Genomic DNA, 23,131 nt, shown 5'->3' with positions numbered 1-23,131 from the left:
TAAATTTGTCTGGGTAAGACAGGAAAGGCTAACCAAGAGAAATAGTTTCTGAACTAACACTTGAAGGAGAAGTAGCAGTTTATCATTGACAGAAATGTTACAATGGGGGCTGGTCTGGAGAGAGGGGAGGAAATTGGCTTTGGCTAGGCTGAGGTATGGGCAAAGCGCTAAGTTATGTGGGTTCAATTGTGCAGCACAAAGGATGTGAGTAGAGGAAATGGGAGCTTAATTATTTTGAAGGTTTCTGGTTTTATAGGAAGTAGGCTGGAAACTCAATAAGTACCTTTCCTACTCATTCCCATCACATACCCCACAGCTTCACACACACCCACATTTCAACATTGGTATCTGCTTCACCTGCACATCCAAGGTAATACTGGGGCATATCTGTGTTGGTATAGATTCTTCCTAAGCCAATAATTTATTTCAGAAGCTGGTACATACATTTAAAATAAAATGTTGATTTAATTGGCAGGTGGATCTATTGGCACCAATGATTATTCACGGCATTATGACCCAGGGAGCCCGTCAGAAGTTCTCCAGCCTCTACATCTCTCAGTTTATCATCATGTATAGTCGTGATGGGAAGAAGTGGCAGAGTTATCGAGGGAATTCCACTGGGACCTTAATGGTATGTAATTAGTCCTTTCCAGAGAATGCATGAATATTTCAAAGAGCTTTTGACAGGTTTCAGATATGGGACAAACATTCCTAGCATCTACAAACTTAACTCCAATACAGAGTTTTCCATGTATGCGTAGTAGGAGTGATTGTGTATATATGAATAAAAAAGGTGGTAGTATCAAGACTCTTGTAGATAATAGAAATGAAGAGATACTCTATTGACAGAAATATGTGATTTACGACTGGGTAGATTGGTAACATTGTGAGTCTGTTTATGAATATTCTAAGATTGAGGTGATAGTGGGGCAATCAGGTTAAATGTCCAACAGACTATAGATGAAAGGGGGCAAAACCATGAATGGAGGTGAAGATTTGCATCTTCCACACAAAGGGATGGGCGAAACCTGGGAAATGATGAATTCTCTAGGGGCAAGTTCAAGACCCTTAATTAGATAGGCTTAAAACCTTAGCATCAACTACTCTCCCTTCATTTTTATGCTCTCTAATGAATTGATCCACAAACCCAGGCAATTATTCTTTGTAATGCCTCTCATACCTCTTCTGTTTCATTTATACAGCTGTTACTATAGCTTAGGGCCCTACCGCCTCACATTGACCTATTATGTTACATTCTTTTTTTTTTTAATCTTTATTGTTGAATGTAAAATGTATTACAGATGTTCCACATTTTTCCCCCCTGACCCCCTCCTCCCCACTCCCGCCCCCCTCCCGCCTTTTCCCACACTATTGTCTGTGTCCATTGGTTATGCATATAAGTTCTTTGGTTTATTTCTTCCCACCACCACCCCAACCCCTTTCCCTTTGAGGTTTGTCAATCTAGCAATGAATTTGTACTTCTTAATCTCTTCACCTTTTTCACCCATTCCCACAACCCCCCTCCCATCTGGCAACCAACAAAATGTTCTCTGTCTCTATGAGAATGTTTCTGTTCTACCTGTTCATTTTGTTTGTAGATTCCATTGTTGATAGATATGTATTCATTGCCATTTTGTTTCTTCATATATTTTATCTTTTTCTTCAAAAAGACCCTTCATCATTCCATATAATAACAGTTTGGTGGTGATGAACTCCTTTAACTTTTTCTTGTCTGGGAAAGTCTTTATATGGCCATCGATTCTAAATAACGGCTTCGCAGGATAGAGTAATCTTGGTTGTAGGTTCTTGCTTTCCATCACTCTGAATATTTCTTGCCACTCCCTTCTGGCCTGCAAAGTTTCTTTTGAGAAATCAGCTGACAGCCTAATGGGAACTCCCTTGTAGGTAACTAGCTGCCTTTCTCTTGCTGCTTTTAAGATTCTCTTTGTCTTGAACCTTTTGCATTTTGATGCTGATGTGTCTTGGTGTGGGCCTCCTGGGGTTCATCTTGTTTGGGACTCTCTGTGCTTCCTGGACTTGTATGTCTGTTTCCTTCACCAAGTTAGGAAAGTTTTCTGCCATTATTGTTTCAAACAGGTTTTCAATTTCTTGTTCTCTCTCTTCTCCTTCTGGCACCCCCAAGATGCGAATGTTGGCATACTTGAAGTTGTCCCAGAGGCTCCTTACACTATCCTCATTTTTTTGGATTCTTTTTTCTTTTTGCTGTTCTGATTCGGCGTTTTTTGCTTCCTTATATTCCAAATCGATGGTTTGCTTCTTGGATTTATGTACTCTACTATTGAAGCTGTGTAAATTATTCTTTATTTCAGTTAATGCCTCCTTCAATTCTGACTGTGCATTCATAATTTCGGACTGGTCCTTTTTTATGCTCTTGAGGCCCTCACTAAGTTCAATGAGCATCCTTATAAGCAGTATTTTGAACTCAGCATCTGTTAGGTTGCTTATCTCCATTTTGCTTAGTTCTTTTCTTGGGGTTTTGTTCTGTTCTTTCATTTGGGACCTGCTTCTTTGTCTCCTCATTTTGGCTGCCCCCCTGTGTTTGTTTCTGTGTATTACTTAATGAGAGGTATGGGGCTAGCTGAGACCAGATGCTACTCATTTGAAAGAATTTAGGAAAAACCTGAAGCAGGATCTAAGACAGGCCAATCCTATGGTTAAGCAAGTGGTGGGCCTGAAAGTTGGGTGGGGTGGGGCGGGGCCTCAGGGAGTCACCAGGGCAGGGCTACCAGTGTGAGCCAGGTTGCTGGAGTCCCAGATATAGCGGCTATCTGCCGCCCCAGGGAAGGGCTCACCAAAGGAACAAAGGCCTCTGACAGCACGTTTGTTCCGGAGAAAGCCCCCTCTCCAGCCCTTGCTCCAGTGCCAAACAGCTCCGTTCTTCCCTGTATGTCTCTGGTGCCCCTCGAGCTGCCTCCACTCCAAGCTTAGAGGGAGACAGTCTGATAAGTTCGTGCGGGGGCCCTTTAAGGAGCTGCCTGGGGCTCCAGCAGCTTCAGCTTCCCTGAGCCTCAGTTCCCGCTGGTTTTTCCAGCCAGAAGTTATGGGGACTTCTCTTCCCGGCACTGGAACCCTGAGCGGGGCACCTGGTGTGGGACAGGGATCCCTCAGTCCTCAGGAAGGACCTTCCCAGCCGAGGTATCCTCCTGATTTTTATCCGCCACACGTGGGTGTGGGACCAGCCCATCTCGCCACTGGCCCTCGTGCCTCCGCCCCTCCTACCAGTCTGAATGTGGCTGCTGCTTTAATTCCGTAGTTGTAGGACTTCCATTCAGCTTGATTTCAGGCGGTTTTGAATGATGGTTCTTCTGTAGTTTAGTTGTAACTTTGATGTGGTTGTGGGAGGATGCGATACCGCATTTACCTACCCGCCATCTTGACCGGAAGTTTTATTTTACATTCTTAACTAATCTTTTCCTCTAGTCTCTTCTCTAATAAAGCTGCACATCATTTTAGGGATAATCATCTTATCATACCCCTACCTACAATCTTTCAATGACTTCCTCTTGTCTTCCAAATAAAGTTCAAAGTCTTCAAATGGCCCTGTACAAGATAACTTCTGTCTGCCCATTTAGATCCATTTTCCTGCTTCCCTAACTTGCTCCTTATTCTGTGAGCCTTACCTGTGTGAATATATTAACAAGCTACCTTATTCTCTGCCTTTTGATTGGATTTCACTGGAAAGATATTAGAGGAAGTGAGAAAAGTAAGACCAGGATATTTATTCGCCAAGCTCCCACCTCGTAAAGGATTTGGCAGTATCTCTACACTGAAGGCACTGCCACTCTCAAGGTGTCTTTCTCTACCTGTTCCAATGATTACCAAACTACCTCAAAACTTAGTGTCAGAAAAACAACCATTTTGTTATGTTCATAGATTCTGTGGATCAGGACTTTGAACAGGGCACAGCAGGGATAGCCTATCTCTGTTCCATAATATCTGGGGCCTCAGATGGGAAAATTGGACTGCTGGGGGCTGGGACCATCTGAAACATCTTAACTTGCATGTCTGGTGGTTGGTGCTGACTAACCTAACTAGGACAGCATCTGAGGCTGTTGACTGAAGTAACTTCACATGGCCTCTCCATGAGGCCTGGACTTCTCACAGCCTGGCAGTCTTGAGGTAGTAAGACTTCTTACATGGCATCTTAAGGACTCTAAGTGTGAATGTTTCAGCTAACAAGGTGGAGATTACATCACCATTTCTGATCTACTCTTCTAAGTCACATAATATCACTGCTAAGCAAGTCACACATTCACCCCGATTCAAGGGGAAAAGACATAGACCACATTTCTCAATAGGAGGAATGTAAATAATCTGTGGTCATTTTTGTAAACCACTACAAGAATCTACTTAATTATCTCCTGTAAGATTCTTCTCCCTCTCTCATCCCTCCAGGCCCAGAATTGGTAATACCCTGCCCCCACCTTCCTATCTAGTACTTGTATTAAATTTTCCTCAAATTATCCTAATTTGAGTGTTAACTGTTTCTTGTTGGAACCCTGTCTCTCTCATACAGTAATTGGTGCCAGATGTCCCAGGTAACAGACCCTCAAGATGGAATTCTAGGATTATGTTGCTAATATATTCAAGGAACATAGATATAATTTCCTTGCTTGGGGAGAAGGTTGGATGTTGGGTAATCCATGATATGTGGTGGCATCACAATTTCTCATATTATCACCAGTGATACTATGGAATGAGTTACAGATGGTGAGGAAGACATTGGGAGATTAAGTTGACAATGGCATTTAGTTGCTGTGGCAACAACTGTAGTGTCGCCTGATTGTAGAATGACTTGTCTTCTTTTTATGGCCCCCCTTTTTTTTTTACAACATACATAGGGGGGGGAAAATTAAATGTTATGAATATATATAAAGAAAAACACCCATGAACAGAACACATCCATGGAGCTCTGGAGGAGTCTTCCATTTCCTGTGGTTGCAGGCAGATACTTGGACTTAAGACCAAGTCTAGGGGCTGAGCATATGAATTGCACAGTTGCAGAGACGATTAATTGCTCAGCCCCACAAGGTCTATTATGCTAGGGTAAGGGCACTGCTAGAAAGGAACAGAACTATGAGACCTGGGATGGGTACATTTAGGTAGGCATGGATGAAGCTGAGAACAAAAACCTCCAAAATCCCCTGAACCTCCTTTGTCTAAGAAAGCAACCTTTCCCCAAACTCTGAAGCAGTCATCCTTTCTCTGCATAAAATTCTTTCAGTGATTATACCTGGATTAGTTAACTAGGGCCCCTGTTTGGCCACTACAGAATCCAGATGAACCATGGAAAAATGACAGATCATCACAAATTTAATCAAGTGATAATGACAAAAATTGCAACACCAGATGTGGTATCTCCTCTGTAACAAATTAACACAGAACCAGGCACCTGATATGGAACTACTGACCTGGAAAATGCTTTTTTCATTATTCCCATTGATAAGCAAAATCAGAATATATTTGCATTTATGAAGTAGAAACAAGAGTATCAACTTTACTGTTCATACCTCAGGGTGATGCCAGCTTCCTTGTTCTTTGTCATAATATAAACCCAAAAGACTCCAAACATCTCATCACCCCCACAAAACTCAATACCGGTCCATTACATTGATGATATACTGACAGACCTGGTAAACAGGAAATAGCAATCACCCTGTTTTTATGATTAATATATTAATATACATACACACAGACACAGTCACATATATATATAGATATGTAGATGTAGATATAGATATAAATGTATATATGTAGATATAAAACAAATAACCCTGTCTTGTTACTGGCTTTAATGGGGATGGATTCCATATTTCACTGTTTAAGGTAATGTCCACTGTTAGTTTCAGAGTCCAGAGTGCTAACCATTACACGATGGAATCCACTGTTAGTTTCAAACAAACACCTTTTGTCATGTTTAAGAAGTTTTCTTTTATTCTTACTGTATTTGGAATGGCTGCAGAATTTCATGAAATGCCTTTTGAGTATCTTTGATATGATCACATTTCGTCTTTCCTATTGTCAAATTATACTTACATTCAATGGTGTACTGGCAAATTATTAACAACTGGCTCTGGGGGAAAATGCCGGGGGGGGGGGGTCTGTTAGGGGGAAAGGCCTTATCTGTAGCATTTGCTGATTTCTATGATATAAATACTCCCATCATACCAGGTTCCAAGATACTGGATAATATCACTGAGTGCAGTCTGGAACACATGAACACAATAGGCTCTCACAAGCCAGTACTAGCACAGCACTGTACTACATTCCTGGGAAAACTGCCCTCAGTCATAGCGTATTAATCATCTAAAACTTATCTGGATCCAATTTGCTAGCATCCTATATTACAGAGGAAAAAGACTTAAAAACCAAAAAAAAACAAACCCAGCTTCACCTGGGCCTATGGCCCATTATCCTCACTGGGTGGTCTTTCAATCCTTTGTCATGAAAACCTTATCTTATTCGCATGCAAATGAAGCATTCAGAAGCACTCGAGGTGGTTTTCCTGCCTTCCAGTCAAACCTGTCTGTCCACACACACTTTGCTCCTAGGCTGGCCAGGTTGCCAGAATGCATATCACAAGGTTACAAATCGTTCACCCACCAAACCCCCATCCCTAAATTATACTAAACTTGAAAATAAAGTGGAAAAGCTTTCATTTTTTTCCCATTAAACTATTGCTCTAAAGTAGTTTAATTAATGTAGTAATCATGTGTTTAATGAAAGTTAGATGCAAAAGCCACTTGAGCTTTGTGCCTTATTTAGTGGTAGACACTTGACTATTGGCATTCTCATTTTGTTACCTGTAACTAATTGCTGTAAATGTGTACATTAAAGTCCTAGATCCCTTCCCACACTATCTATCTATACCTACATACACACATATATCTCTTTTTCCCTCTTTATCCAAGTTACTGAATGTTTGTCTATTCTTTTGGATATTCAAAGAATCAACTCTTTGTCTTAAAATCAAACATAGATTTTAAGGTGCTGTTTTGTAATTGATTTCTATTCAAACTTTAAAAGTTATCTCTTTTTCTTTTAGTTTATTTTTTTGTTTCCTAGAATCTGCAGTTGAAGGACTAGTTCATTTATTTTCAACATTTCTTCTTCAATAACAATAAAATAGTTATTAACTATTCTCATAAGGGTCATTCCTTTAAGTTATCAACTATAGTTGACCCTAGAACAACTTGGAAGGGGGGCACCCACAGCCCATGCAGTTGAAAATCCAATTATAATTTAAGATGGCCCTCCATTTACTTGGATTCCCAATTACCAGTTGACTCTTGAACAATGTAGGTTTGAACTGCATGGGTCAATTAAAAATATCCAAGTATAAGTGGACCAGCACAGTCAAGGGTCAACTGTACTATATTCTAGGTTCTAGCACAGGGGTGAGCAAACAGGAACCCATGGATTTAGACTACAAACTGTTTTTGTATGGGCTGTGGGTTAAGAAAGGTTTTTACATATTTAAAGTTGCAAAAACAAAGAAAATTATGCTAGAGATCATTTGTGGCCTGGAAAGATTAACATATTTTTATCTGGTCCTTTCAGAAAAAGTTTGCAGACTGGTGGTCTAGTGTAATGACAGTAAAGATACCTACACAGTTAACATTAACCAGAACCCTTCCATTCCAGAGCTTGTCTAATTTATAAATTTCAGTCTTAGCAATCTTCCTCCAGTGTATTGGTTCTCAAATGTTTTTATATCTGTACCATTCACATATAAAATATTTTTCACAAGCAATATTTCACATCATAGAAGTCCTCCCTCATAAAGGGGAAAAGGGGAAGCCCCAACACCCTTTAATGATCAATGATTCACTGTCATTTTCAATTTTTTTAAATTTATTTATTTATTTTTTTTGTTACAGATGTTTCTCTTTTTTTACCCCATTGGCACCCCCCTCCCCACCCCACCCCCGCCCCATCCCCGGCTTTGTTGTCCATGTCTATTGGTTATGTATACATGCATATAAGTTCTGTGGTTTATGATACAGATATTTCCCTCTGGTTTCCAGGTTAAAAAGAAGCCTGACAACATCCTTTAAAATATTTATTTTTGGTCATATTATAAATCAGTGTTAATTTTGATACTAAGTTGATATATACCAAGAGAACTGTCAAAATTGCTGAAATCTGACTTTGGCCCAGCTATCTGTACTGAAATTTCTGAGGGACATACATAAATGAGCCAACAGCAAATGGAAAACACCCTTTAGTATTTCCTAAAATTATATTTATATACCCAATGCTAGCCTCTCTAGAGCCCCTCCACCCTCCTCAATGCAAGTTTAGATCAGAAGCCTACGAAGATTTTTCTTTTTGTTGTTGTTAATCCTCACCCAAGGATATTTTTCCATTGATTTTTAGAGAGTGGAAAAGAGGGAAAGGAGAAACATTGATTTGAGAGAGACACATCAATTAGTTGCCTCCTGCACAACCCCAAAGGGGGCCAGGGATCAAACCTGCAACCCAGGTACATGCCTTGGACTGGAATCAAACCTGCAACCCTTCGTTCCATGGGCTGATGCTCTAACCACTGAGCCAAACTGGCCAGAGCAGAATTTTTCTTAAGCCCAAATCCAATTATCACTAGTCACATCACATAACTCCTACGCATTCATGTATAAGACAGCAAGGCAGACAGCCAGAGTGAGAAGAGTGTACCAGAAAAAGCAGAAGCACAAAGGAGCATGCACCCTTACCACTTTTGCAATAAACTGGACTAGGCTTTTAGGGCACCAAAGAACCCTCCCTGGCAGCGCAGTGAGAGCACAAGAATGGTGACTCAATCTGTCTCAAATAGGTGTATCCTGTAGTTCCTCACCTATTGCTTCCACACTGTTGAAATAGAGGCAGAAAAGAATACCTCAAAAGTCCCACCCATCCCATTTTGAGGCACTTAATGCATAGGGACAACCATCCACATATCCCCACAAAAATGCAAAACAAAAATCTACCCTCAAACTGTGTCCTTAAATCTCACCCCAAAAGATTAGTACTGTATACAATTTCAGCCTAAAGGATGAGAACAAGATTATACTCTGGAGTTCTCATCACTCTAGAAATTGTAAAGAAAAGAAAATTTAATTAAAATAAAAGCAACAGCTAATTTGGGTTGCATGTAACATTTGGACCAAAAAGCCTTGGAAATTTAGTGTTTTAAAATAGACCACAATTGCCCTGGCCGGTTTGGTTGAGCTGCTGGAGTGTCCGCCTGTGGACCAGGGAGTCCCGGGTTTGGTTCCCACACATACCCAAAAAATAAATAAAATAAAATATAAAATAAAATAAAATAGACCACGATTGTGGTTTGGGGGAACAACACTGGCTTGTGTATACATGATCACACAACACCAAAGAACCATGCTGATTTTACACATTTGAATTAAATAAGAGTTGCAGAAAGTTCACTACTACAAATAAAAATGGTCATGTGTATTCCTATGAATACATACGGGGCAGATAAAACAAAGAACTTGGTGATCACATAGCCAGATATAGAAATATGCCAAGAAATTAGTCACAATTTAAAAAAATCATACAGCTTAAGTATTTAGACAGTTGTGCAAAATAAAATCCTGACACTGAAACAAGGATTGGGGGGGGGGGGGATAGGAGGGGCAACTTGAGTGAAAGAGAAAAGGGATAAAAGAATTCTCATTTTTATGTACTTGTGAGGAAGCGAGCCATGTGTTCTATTCCTCTCCTGTCATACTGTTTTTTCTCCCACTGTTATGGAAATAAGTCTTTGAGATACAGTTAACTTTTGGTCAACTAAATTCCTATGGTGGCAAGAGGAATACGCTGAACAAAGGTAGAACTGCTGTGATCAATATATTTTATTTTCCCCGCCCCCCAATGCAAAGGCAGATGCATGAGATCTGGTAACAGGCAGAAAGTCTATTGGTTAATGTGAACCATCAGATCCCCTGTCCTGAGGGGGAGATGGTTTCTTGCAGAACCAGGTGAAGGAGGTGGTTCTGCTCGGCACTCAACAGTGGCCACATCTCCACCTGCAGCGATTTGATGGCTTCCGTGTCCTTCTCGTGGGTAGCCATGACCAAGGACTGGAGCAGCAGGAAGAGCTCCTCGGGAAGCTGGCCACTGGTCTCCTGCCCATGGCTGTCGAAAGCCTCCCAGGAGTACTTCTCCAGGGTGTGAGCATGCTCTGGGAGGAGTTTGGCGGGCGGTGGTTGCAGGAGCAGCAGCAGCAGCACGCGAGACACCTCACAGCGGACCAGGACGTCCGAGAAGGCGCCCAGTACTGCGGGAGAGGGCACGGCCACAGAGCCGGCATTCGGAGGGAGCAGCGAGGCCTGCAGGGCGGGGGCCGCGCCGGGCCCATGCTGGAGGCCTAGTGGCTGCGACTGTACCTGAGACTGTGGCTGCAGTGGGGGCGGCGGCGGCGGCGGCGGCTGCACCGGATGGCTGCCATGCTCCTGCGCCAGGCGCTGCATGCGCGTGAAGACTCCTAAGGCGCCATTGTAGTCGCGCGCCAGCAGCTGGCAGGAGGCGGCGTCGCCAAGCGCCTGCAGCGCGGCCAAGGGCAGCTGGGACAGCTGCAGCTGGGCTGCGCGCTGGAAGTGGCCGGCGGCGGCGGCCGGCTGACCCAGGTCGCGCAGGGCGGCAGCCAGCTCGAGGCAGAGGGCGGCGGCGGCGGCCGGCTGCCCCAGCTCAAGGTGCAGGCGCACAGCGGCACCCAGGGCGCTGGCAGCAGCCTGCAGCGGCTCCCCGTAGGCGGCGGGGCAGACGAGGCGCTGGCGCGCGTCGAGCTCCTGCCGCAGGAAGAGGCGGGCGGCCTCCGTGAGCGCCAGAGCTTCCCCGGGCCCGTGGAAGAGCGCCTGATGGCAGCGCGCAACCGCCAGCTGGCACCAGGCCGCGTATGGCAGGCACTCCTGAGCACGCAGCTCGCGGCCCAGCTGTCCGAACTGCTCGCCGGCCTCCGCCACGTTCGGCTTCCGCAGGAACCGCTTCTTCAGTTTGTTTGACACCTGGCGATACCTGGCCAGGAAGTCCCCAGCCTCAGGCCCTGGGCCCGCACCACCGCCCAGGCCGCTCGCGGACGCCGCCATGTTACCAACCCAAGCGCTTCCGGTCGCGACTACGCAGTTGGGTGGACGTGCGGGTGCTGGCGACCGGCTGAAACGTGCCCTACGTCCCGCTCAGGCGAGCCGCGCAACCGCGCGAGCACTTAAGCCCGGCGCCTCCTCGTCGCCCTGGTGATATGCAAAATATCGGCATCCTGGGGTGGGGCCTGGCCTGTTGCAAAGAACGTAAACAAATCGCGTATTCTAGGGCGGGGCCCAGCCTTAAACCCGCTGTTGCTAGGTGACAGCTTGTTTTTGTTTCTAGGTTGCTGCCGGTGTGCCCTAGCATCCCTAAGGGAACAGAACCAAAACGAAACTTGTGATCCTGTGTGACCCTACTTTCAACTTTGCATCTTTCTTGTCCCCCCCCCCCCCCGCCATCACTCCCTCAGTCTTCACGTCAAAGCCCTATTGGAGTCCATGTCAAGCGCTCTGTCTGTTCCATCCAGTACGCGGGTTGGCATTGCACATTCACCCCATCACGATGTCTTAGTCATGGCCTTGCCCTCCACCTCAATGAACACCATCCTTCTGAGGACTTTGCTTGGCTCTGACTTGCTCAGAGGCAACGGGAGTCTTCCACACCCCAGCCTCACCCCCACCCCAGCCAGCTTCTCCCACCCTGGGGCACCCCCTGCACTGTCACCATGAGAGGCTGCTCCTCTCTTGTGATCTCTGACTCCACCCCCGCCTCCAGGAAGACACCACCACCATCCCCATCTCTCCAAGGAGTTATGTCCAACAATCACCTCCCACACAAAGTGACTGAAGCAGGAACATAGATTTCTTTCAACACTTTATTTTCAATAACTTTGCCCGAGGCAACAAACAGACCCGGGCTGTGAAAGGGCCTGGCTCCCTAGGGTCGGGGCCCGGGGAACCCATGTCAGGTTGGGCAGCTACTGCCAGCCTGGGGCCACTTGGGATATGGTGGTACTCCTAAAGAAGCCGCTGAGCAGTGCGTTGTTGTGGATCGCCATGTCCAGGAGCTCTGGAGTGATGCGCCTGCAGCCTCTCTTCTGGGCCTCGTTGCCTGCCAGCTCCAGAATGGTGGCGGTCATGTACTGGATGATGGCTGCTAGGAAGACAGGTGCAGATGAACTGAGACGTTGGGCATAGTGGCCTTCCCGCAGGAGGCGCTCCAGGTGGCTCACAGAAAAAGACAAGTTGGCTCTGGCGGTGCGGTTGTAGTTGCGGTTGCGAGTGCGGATCCTCCTCTGGTGATCGGACGACCCTCCACGGCTCCTTTGCTCAGACATGCTTGGCGTTGGGTGCACTTTCTCCAAACCGCAGTGTGGTTCAGTGCGGTAAGGTGCGATTCGCCAGTTGGTCTCAACCGCTCAAGATAGCCGGTACAGAGGCTCCTGCTCTGTATCCTAGCGACCACGGACCGGCCCCTCATTGGTCAAGGCTCACGAGGTGTTAACTATAAGTTCTGTGAGGTCACTGCTTTCCCATTGGCCCCGGCGGGCCTGGGCCTGCAAAGAAATGGCGATGGCAGCATTCTGCTCACTGGACCCTCTCTTTGAGGGAACTCGCACTTTCCACTAGACCGGAAATTTGTACAGAAAAAAACAACAAACCTGTACGATCCAGTGGCACCAAGTATACACTCATGGTGTTGGATGACCATCACAACTATCTACTTCCAAAATGTTGGAACCACACCAAAAAAGAAACCCCTGTACCCTGTCAGGCAGTCACTCCCCACTGCTTTCCTCCTTTCCCCCACCTCCGACATCCCTTCTCCCCTTCCCCCATACCCCAGGCAACCATGAACCTGCTTCCTGTCCATAGAGGTTTGCCTATTCTGGAAACTTCCTGGAGAAGGAATCAATAAATAGTCGGCCTTTCATGAATGGCTATTTTCACTAAGCATGATGTTCTCGTTATAATTCATCCATGTGGTAGCATAAATCAGCACTTCATTCCTTTTCGTGGCTGAATAATATTCCATTGTATGGCTAGACAACCTGTTGTGCATCCGTTCATCATTTGATGCATGTTTGGGTAATTTCCACCTTTCGGCTATTGTGAGTAGTATTGCAACAAGCATTCTTGTACAGGGTTCCATTTAAACACCTGTTTTCAGTTCTTTGGGGTGTATGCCTATAAATAGAAGTATGGGTTTACTTATAGACTCTTCATTTTATTCCGTTGATCTATGCATCTGTCCTTATGCTAGCACCATAGTTTTGATAACTGCAGCTTTATACTAACTTTTGAAATAGGAAAGTGTGAGTCCTCAAACTTTTTTCCTTTTTCAAGATTATTTGAGCTATTCAAAGCCTCTTGAAATTCCATTTGAAGTTAGGATTGATTTTTACATTTCTGTAAAACAAATTGTTGGGATTGTGATATCAATTGCATTGAATCTGTTGATAACTTTTGGTAGAATTGCCATCTTAGCAATATTAAGAGTTACAATTCTTTCTATTTTTTAGGTTTTTAATTTCTTTCAGCAATTCTTTATCGTTTCAGTGCACAAGTCTTGCACCTCCTTGGCTACATTTATTCATATGTATTTATTTCTTTTGATGCTATTTTAAATATAATTGTTAATTTCATTTTGGATTTTTTCATTGCTAGTTTATAGAAATACAACTGATTTTTGTGTGTTGGTCTTGTATCCTGCAACGTTGTTGACTCCATTTATTAACTTTAATAGTCTTTTGTGGATTCTTTAAAGATTTCTAATATATAAGATCATGTCACCTAAAAATAGAGTTTTATTTCTTCCTTTCAAATTTGGATTCTTTAATTTATTTTTCTTACCTCATTGTTCTGGCTAGGACTTCCATTACAACCTTGATTAGAAGCAGTGAAGGCAATCATCATTGTCTTGTTCCTGATGTCAGGGGGAAAGTTTTCATCTTCCACCATTGAGTATGCCATTAGCTTTAGGTATTTTCTAAATGCCCTTTATTATGTTGAGGAAATTTATGTTGTTGGATTTTGTTGAATGCTTTTTCTACATCAACTGAGGTGATCATGTGGGTTTTTCTTTTTCGTTCACTAATGTGTTGATTAATCAATTTTCTTATGTTGAACCATCATTTCATTCCTGTGTGATAAATCCTACCTGGACATGGCATGGAATGGAATGTTGGGTTCATTTTGCTAAAATTCTTCTGAGGACTTTTGTATCCATATTGATACAGAATATTGGTCTATATTTTTTTTTCTTGTGGTATGTATGTCCAGATTTGGTATCAAGGTATTGCTGGCCTTGTAGGATAAGTTGGGAAGTTTGCCCTCCTTTTCTATCTTTTGGAAGAATTTGGGAAGGGTTGGCATTAATCTTTCTTTAAACATTTAGTAAAGGAGACATCCAAGATGGTGGCAGGGTAGGTAGACGGTACACTCGCCTCCTCCCAAAACCAAACTGGAATTACAACTAAAATATAGAACAATCAACCAGAATAACCAACTGAAGACTAGCTGAACAGAAGTCTTATAACCAAGGATTTATAGAAGAAGCCACATCAAGACTAGTAGGAAGTACAGAGACTTGAAAGGGGCTGGCCCTGCTCCCATGGGGTGAGGCTGAGAACCAGGAAGGATATCTCTGATGCAAATTTTCTCTCTGAGGAATGATGGGTCTCAACCCCACACTGGGCTCCTCAGCCCAGAGCACCAGAGCCAGGAAGAGAACCCATGTAACATCTGACTGTGAAAATCAGCAGGGACTCTGACTGCCAGGAAATTATGGGAGTCTGCTAGAAACCCAGGCACCCTCTTAAAAGGCTGGCACACAAAATCCCATTCACAGCCACTCACCCTGGTCTCTGGCAGAGGGATGGCAGAGTGGACTAGAGTCATGTGGGGAGAGACTACGGTTTGTGGTTCTGGGGAAAGAGCTGAAGGGACAGCCAGCAGGATCCCTGTGCTGAGTCCCTCTCCCACACCATAGACACCATCTTTCTTGGATGGTGTGCTCCCTTCCTTACAGAATAAGCCTGAGGTAATGCAATAAACCCACCTTCTGGACTCACTGTCACCCTCCCTGCAGAACTCACACCTTGCTGAGAAATCAGCTGCCTGGGCAGGAGTGTAGAAGTCCTGGCAGACTCAGGGAGTGTCAGTGACTGAGTTTGGTGGCTCTGGGACAAGCTCCACTACTCCCTCCTTCCCCCAAGCCTAACCGATGCTCCTCCTCATGACAGATCCATTGGCCCCACCCTCCCAACTCCCACCAGCCTTGCCTGGCTGAGCTTGAGCTCCTGGCAGAATCTGGGACATACACTGAGTTGTGTGACTTTAGGACATGGGTCATTTTCCCCTCACACACCTGACTAGCTCAGAGCTCTCCCCTCACAGGGCCAAATATTGGTCTGTTTGGGCCTAATAAACTCTGCTGGCCTTACCTTGATAATTTTGTGAGAACCTGTCCTTCCACAAAGGTCTACAGGCACCCAGCGGGTGGCAGCTAGACTTGGTATAATCTGGGACATTTGCTGAGTGGCCAGAGACCCATCACTGACACCAATATTGAACCTGGATCAATCTGGTGAACACCACTTTCCCCTACCTGGTGACTCACTGAGACCCTTCCTCATGCAACTCTAGTACCACCAGAGGCTCTTTCAGTGACTGAGCCAGCCCTGGCTGGTTTGGCTCAGCAGTTAGAGCATCAGCCTGCGGTCCAGAGAGACCAGGGTTCAGTTCCCACTAGGGGCATGTGCCTCGGTTGCAGTTTGTCCCCGGCCCTGGTTGGGTCGTGCAGGTGGCAACCACTCGATGTGTCCTTTTCATGGCGATGCTTTTCTCTCTCTCCCTCCCTCCCACTCTATCTGAACAAAAAATGGAAAAATGTCCTCGGGTGAGAATTAAAAAAAAAAATCAGTGACTGAACCAACCAGTCAGCCAGGAGGTAAAGGCAAGCAGAGGCAGATCTCAGATGTCTTGTGTCTTGGGCCTTTTGCTGACCTGCCCTGAACTCAGTGCTGGTGGAAGCCAGCCTTGGTTCACAGCTTGGTCCTTCCCATGCACATCAAGGCCCAGCAGAGGCAGCCACAAACTGTAGCTCCAAACAGGTTGCCCAAGGCCTGTCATAGGCAGCGTCTGACATTGAATTGATACTGTATATAAAGAACCCTAAAGATTCCACCAAAAAAAAAAAAAGTACTATAATTGATAAATAAATTCAGTAAAGTATTAGGATACAAAATTAATATTCAGAAATTGGTTTTATTTTTACAGACTAATAATAAACTATCAGAAAGAGAAACTAAGAAAACAATCCCATTTACAATAACATAAAAAATTAAATAAAATACCTAGGAATAAATTTAACCAAGGAGACAAAAGACCTGTACTCAGAAAATTATAAGATACCAAAGAAAGAAATTGAAGAAAATACAATTAAATGGAAGCATATACTGTGCTCTTGGACAGGAAGAATTAACATTTTTAAAATGTCCATACTGCCCTGGCCAGTTTGGCTCAGCGGTTAGAGCGTCGGCCTGTGGTCCAGAGAGACCCAGGTTCGGTTCCTGCTAAGGGCATGTACCTCAGTTGCAGTTTGTCCCCGGCCCTGGTTGGGTCGTGAGGGTGGCAGCCACTCGATGTGTCCCTTTCACGTCGATGTCTCTCTCTCTCTCTCTCTCTCTCTCTCTCTCTCTGTCTCTCTCTCTCTCTCTCTCCCTCTCCCCCTCCCACTCTATCTGAATAAAAAATGGAAAAATGTCCTCGGGTGAGGATAAAAAAATATATATATATAAAAAAAATGTTCATGCTACCCAAAGAAATCTATAAATTTAATGCAATTCCTATCAAAATACAAATGATGTATTTCACAGAACTAGGACAAATAATCCAAAAATTAATATGGAACCAAAAAAGACCCCAAAGAGCCACAGCAATCTTGAGAAAGAACAAAATTGGAGGAATCACGTTACCTGATATCAAAGTATACTACAAGGCCATAATCAAAACAGCATGGTACTGGCATAAAAAGCAGATCAATGGAACATAACAGAAAGCTCAGAAATAAGCCCATGCCTATATGGTCAACTAGTATTTGACAAAGGAGGCAAGAACATGAAATGAGGTAAGGACAGTCTATTGAATAAATGATACTGGGAAAATTGGACAGATACATGCAAAAAATGAAACTAAACCAGCTTTTTTTTTACATCATATAAAAGAATAAACTCAAAATGGATCAAATACTTAAATGTGAAAATTGAAACCATAAAACTCCTAGAAGAAAACATAGGCAGTAAAATCTTAGACATTTCTCTTAGTAATATTTTTTTCTAATATATCTCCTTGGACGAGGAAAACAGAAGAAAAAATAAACAAATAGGAGTACATCAAGCTAAAAAGTTTTTGTACAACAAAAGAAACCATCAACAAAATTAAAAGACAACCCACTGAATGGGAGAACATATTCACCAATGATACATATGATAAGGGGTTAAAATCCAAAATTTATAATTAAAAAAAAGCCTCATACAACTCAACACCAAAAAAAAAAAAAAAAAAAACAATCTAATTAAACAATGGGCAAAGGTCCTGAATAGACACTTCTGCAGAGGACATACAGATGGCCAATTGACAGATGAACAGATGCTAAACATCACTAATTGTCAGAGAAATGAACATTAAAATCATACTGAGATAGTGCCTCACGTGTCAGAGTGGCTGTCATCAATAAAACAAGAAACAACAAGTGTTGGCAAGAATGTGGAGAAAAGGGAACCCTCATGCACTGTTGGTGGCAATGCAAATTGGTTTTGGAAAACAGTATGGAGGTTTCTCAAAAAAGACCTGCCTTATGATCCAGAAATTCTATTTCTGGGTATATATCCGAAGAAACCCAAAACATTACTTGAAAAATATATATGCATCCCTATGTTCATTGCAGCATTATTTACAGTAGCCAAGCAATGGGCGCAATTCAAGTACCCATCAATATATGAGTGGATAAAAACCTGTAGTACATATATATAATGAAATATTACTTGGCCATAAAAAAGAACAAAATCTTACCATTTTCCACAGCATGGATGGACATAGAGGGTATTACGCTAAGTGAAATAAGTCAGTCTGAGAAAAACAAATATCGTAGAATTCCACTTATATATGAGCAAACAAAACAGAAACACATTCATAGATACAGAAAACTAACTGATGGTTGCCAGAAGTGAGAGGTGGGTGGGAAACTGGGTGAAAAAGTTGAAGGGATTGAGAATTACAGATTGGTAGTTTCAAATAGTCATGGGGATATAAAGTACAGCATAGAAAATGTAGACAATAATATTGTAATAACTATCATGTCAGGTGGGTACTGAAAATATCAAGGGGATCACTTTGTAAAGTATATGATTGTCTAACCACTATGCTGTATACCTGAAATTAAATACAAAATAATATTGAATGTAAACTGTAATTTAAAATACATTTTTAAAGTAATGTTGCCCATATGAAAAAAGTTATCAATTGTTGAACGGGAAGCCTGAACCTTTTATTTCCTTGGTCAAAAGGTGAACTTATCCATTCCCCTCTTCTTCTTTTTTAAATATTTTTCCTTTATTGATTTTTAGAGAGAGAAAGATGGAAACATTGATGAGAGAGAACATCGATTGGCCGCCTCCTGCAAGCCCCCCCACTGGGCATCAGGCCCACAATCTGGGCATGTGCCCTGACCGGGAATCGACCTGGCGACCTCTTGGTGCACGGGTTGATGCTCAACCACTGAGCTACACTGGCTGGGCCATTCCTTTCTTCTTTTAAATGAAATAAAGATATGGTTTGAGCCCAGTTGGTGTGGCTCAGTGGATTGAGTGCCATCCTGTGGACTGAGAGGTCCTGATTCAATTCCAGTCAGGATGCATGCCAGGGGTTGCTGGCTCGATCCCCGATGGGGGCGTGCAGGAGGCAGGTGATGAATGTTTCTCTCTCACTTCGATGTTTCTATCTCTCTCTCCAAGAAAAAATCAATAAAAACATATATTTTTTTAAGAAAACATGGTTTGAGTCCGGCCATTACGGCTCAGTGGTTGAGCATTTACCCATGCACCAAGAGATCGCAGGTTCAATTCCTGGTCAGGACACATGCCAGGGTTGTGGGCCAAATCCCCAGTGGGGAGCATGCAGTAGGCGGCCAATCAATGTTCTTTCTCATCGATATTTCTATCTCTTTCTCCTTCTCTTTTCCTCTTTCTGTAAAATCAATGAAGGAAAAATTTTTTTTTTTTAAAAAAAGACATGGTTTGAGAATGCAAAAAAATAAAATAAATACCAAATAAAAAAGCATAAAGTTTTGTGACTACTATATCTTAGATATCTTAGTAATGGGATGCACCTGTTTTTTGTTTGTTTGTTTTTTGTTTTTTTTTTGAAGTATTAGCAGTTTAATATTATTTAACAGGGACAGTTTATCACTATAAATAGGAGAGTGATATTTAATTGATCTTTTTTTATGAATTTTTATTTATTTTTTTGTTACAGATATTTTACCTTTTTACCCCATTGGCACCCCCCACCCCACCCCCCTCCACCCCATCCCCGGCTTAGTTGTCCATGTCCATTGGTCATGCATACATGCATATAAATACTGTGGTTTATCTCTCCCCCCCGACCCCCCCATCCCCTCTTCTGAGGGATGTCAGTCTGTGCCCTACTTCCATGTGTCTGGGTCTACTGTATTCCTCAGACTGTTATGTTCATTATATTCCGTATGTAAGTGAGATCATGTGGTATTTGTCTTTTTCTGCTTGGCTTCTTTCACTTAGGATAATACTTTCCAGGTCCCTCCATGTCGTCTCAAAGGATAAGAGATCTTTCTTTCTTACCGCTGAGTAGTACTCCATTGTGTATATGTACCACGGCTTTTTTATCCATTCGTCTACTGGTGGACACTTGGGCTGTTTCCAGATCTTAGCTATTGTAAATAGTGCTGCTATGAACATGGGGGTACATATATTCTTCCTGATTGGTGTTTCAGGCTTCTTAGGGTATATTCCCAGCAGTAAGATCACTGGGTCATATGGAAGTTCAATTTTTGTTGTTGTTGTTGTTGTTCAGGTAGAGTGGGAGGGAGAGAGAGGAACAGAGAGAGAGAGAGAAAAACATCGACGTGAAAGGAACACATCGAGTGGCTGCCACCCGCACAACCGACCAGGGCCGGGGACAAACTGCAACCGAGGTACATGCCCTTAGCAGGAACCGAACCCAGGTCTCTCATGACCGCAGGCCAATGCTCTAACCGCTGAGCCAAACCGGCCAGGGCTGGAAGTTCAATTTTTAATTTTTTGAGGTAGCACCATATTGTTTTCCATAGCGGCTGCACCAGTCTGCATTCCCACCAGCAGTGTATTAGAGTCCCCTTTTCTCCACACCCTCGCCAACACTTGTTGTTTGATGATTTGTTGATGGCGGCCATTCTGACAGGTGTGAGGTGATACCTCATTGTTGTTTTAATTTGCATCTCTCTGATGATTAGTGATGTTGAGCATTTCTTCATATGTCTCTTGGCCATTTGTATGTCCTGTTTGGAGAGGTGTCTATTCAGCTCCTCTGCCCATTTTTTAATTGGGTTCTTTGTCTTCCTTTTGTGGAGTTGTATGAGCACTCTATATATATTGGAAATTAACCCCTTATCTGATACATCATTGGCAATGATGTTCTCCCATACAGTGGGTTGCCTTTCCATTTTGATGATTGTTTCTTTTGCTGTGCAGAAGCTTTTTAGTTTGATGTAGTCCCATGTGTTCATTTTCTCCTTTATTTCTGTTGCCTTAGGTGATGTATCAGTGAAAATTCTGCTCCGTATGATGTCCGAAAGTTTGTTGCCTACATTTTCTTCTAGAATTTTTATGGATTCACGGGTCACATTTAAGTCTTTTATCCATTTTGAGTTTATTTTTGTGTATGGTGTAAGTTGATGGCCTAGTTTCATTTTTTTTGCATGTAGCTGTCCAATTTTCCCAACACCATTTATTAAAGAGGCTGTCTTTACTCCACTGTATGCTCTTGCCACCTTTGTCAAATATTAATTGAGCGTATTGCCTTGGGTCCATTTCTGGGTTTTCAGTTCTGTTCCACTGGTCTATATGCCTGTTCTTGTGCCAGTACCAGGCTGTTTTGGTTACAGTCGCTTTGTAGTATAACCTGATATCTGGTATTGTGATCCCACCTACTTTGTTCTTCTTTTTCAAGATTGCTGTGGCTATTCGGGGTCTTTTTTGGTTCCATATGAACTTTTGAAGTATTTGTTCTAGTTCTATGAAATATGTCGTTGGTATTTTGATGGGGATTGCATTGAATCTATAGATTGCTTTGGGTAGTATGGACATTTTAATGATGTTAATTCTTCCAATCCATGAACAGGGTATGTGCTTCCACTTTTTTATATCTTCCTCTATTTCTTTTTTCAATGACCTGTAGTTTTCTGCAAATAGGTCCTTTACTTCTTTGGTTAAGTTTATTCCTAGGTATCGTAATTTTTTTGGAGGGATGGTAAATGGGATTGTTTTTTCAGTTTCTCTTTCTGTGAGTTCATCATTGATGTACAAGAATGCCGTCGATTTCTTGACGTTAATTTTGTATCCTGCTACTTTCCAAATTCATTTATTAAGTCTAATAGATTTTTGATGGAGTCTTTAGGGTTATCTATGTACAATATCATGTCATCTGCAAATAATGACAGTTTCACTTCCTCCTTTCCAATTTGGACCCCTTTTATTTTTTCTTCATGTCTGATTGCTGTGGCTAAGACTTCCAGTACAATGTTAAATAAGAGTGGCGAAAGTGGACATCCCTGTCTTGTTCCTGTTCTTAATGGAAATGTTTTTAGTTTCTGTCCATTGAGTATGATGTTGGCTGTAGGTCTTTCATATATGGTCTTTATTATGTCGAGATATGATCCCTCTATTCCTACATTGCTGAGCGTTTTTATCAGAAATGGATGCTGGATTTGGTCGAATGCTTTTTCAGCATCTATTGATATGATCATGTGGTTTTTATTCTTCATTTTGTTTATGTGGTGTATCACGTTTATTGATTTGCGAATATCGTACCAACCTTGCATCCCTGGAATGAATCCTACTTGGTCATGGTGAATAATTTTTTTGATGTATTTCTGGATCCGATTTGCTAATATTTTGTTCAGGATTTTGGTGTCTATGTTCATCAGGGATATTGGCCTGTAGTTTTCTTTATTCGTAGTGTCTTTTTCTGGTTTTGGAATTAGAATTATGCTGGCCTCATAGAACGTGTTTGGAAGTCTTCCTTTTTCTTGAATTTTTTGAAATAGTTTGAGAAGAATGGGTGTTAGTTCTTTTTTGAATGTTCGATAAAACTCCCCCGTGAAGCCATCTGGGCCTGGGCTTTTGTTTGCTGGGAGAGTCTTGATTACCTCTTCAATTTCCTTAGTTGTTATTGGTCTGTTCAAGTTTTCTATCTCTTCCGGGAGTAGTTTTGGGAGACTGTGTGTTTCTAGAAATTTGTCCATTTCGCTTAGATTGTCGAATTTGTTGCCATATAGTTGTTCATAGTAGTTGTTAATGATCTTTTGTATTTCCGTGGTGTTGGTTGTTACTTCTCCTCTTTCATTTCTGATTTTTTGTATTTGGGTTCTTTCTCTTTGTTTCTTGGTGAGTCTAGCTAAGGGTCCATCAATCTTGTTTATCTTTTCGAAAAACCAGCTCTTTGTTTCATTGATCCTTTGAATTGTTTTTTTGGTCTCTATGTCATTTATTTCTGCTCTGATCTTTACTATTTCCTTCCTTCTACTTGCTCTGGGGCTTTCTTTTTGTTTGCTTTCTAATTCTTTAAGTTGTGAGGTTAGACAGTCAGTTAGAAATTTTTCTTGTTTTTTGAGGTAGGCCTGTAGTGCTATGAACTTCCCTCTCAGAACTGCTTTCGCGGGATGCACCTGTTTTAATTTTATGTATCTTTTAATGATTTTTTTCTTGACCTCTTATTTTGATTATAATATTACTACTTGTTTATTTGTTTGATGTTACTTTTGGTGCTTCTGTAAGCATTTCTGTTATGTATCA

At 42.5% G+C, this 23,131-nt stretch overlaps 3 protein-coding genes across 3 annotated transcripts in view; 1 reads left to right on the top strand and 2 right to left on the bottom strand.

Moving 5' to 3' along the window:
• Nucleotides 1–23,131, top strand: part of F8 (coagulation factor VIII) — a 272,819-nt gene that overhangs the window by 225,952 nt on the left and 23,736 nt on the right. Inside the window, exon 22 of the mRNA XM_036270458.1 lies at nt 476–631. Within this exon, the coding sequence (XP_036126351.1) occupies nt 476–631 (156 nt within the window). The remainder of the gene's footprint in view (nt 1–475; nt 632–23,131) is intronic.
• F8A1 (coagulation factor VIII associated 1) lies at nt 9,468–11,178 on the bottom strand. Its single transcript, XM_036270459.1, has one exon. The coding sequence runs from the start codon at nt 11,103–11,105 to the stop codon at nt 9,954–9,956; it is 1,152 nt and encodes a 383-aa protein (XP_036126352.1). The 5' UTR covers nt 11,106–11,178; the 3' UTR covers nt 9,468–9,953.
• Nucleotides 12,020–12,379, bottom strand: LOC118635690 (histone H2A-Bbd type 2/3). The gene has a single exon (XM_036270460.1). It carries the CDS (start codon nt 12,377–12,379, stop codon nt 12,020–12,022), a length of 360 nt encoding a protein of 119 aa, XP_036126353.1.

Source organism: Molossus molossus, unplaced genomic scaffold, assembly GCF_014108415.1.
Source record: "Molossus molossus isolate mMolMol1 unplaced genomic scaffold, mMolMol1.p scaffold_m16_p_2, whole genome shotgun sequence".
Classification (NCBI taxonomy): Eukaryota; Metazoa; Chordata; class Mammalia; order Chiroptera; family Molossidae; genus Molossus; species Molossus molossus.
This window is presented reverse-complemented; position numbering and strand designations above follow the sequence as displayed.

Bases quoted from the DNA above. Each gene is read 5' to 3' on its own strand.
- F8A1 (XM_036270459.1), bottom strand. From the start codon at position 11,105: ATGGCGGCGTCCGCGAGCGGCCTGGGCGGTGGTGCGGGCCCAGGGCCT.
- LOC118635690 (XM_036270460.1), bottom strand. From the start codon at position 12,379: ATGTCTGAGCAAAGGAGCCGTGGAGGGTCGTCCGATCACCAGAGGAGG.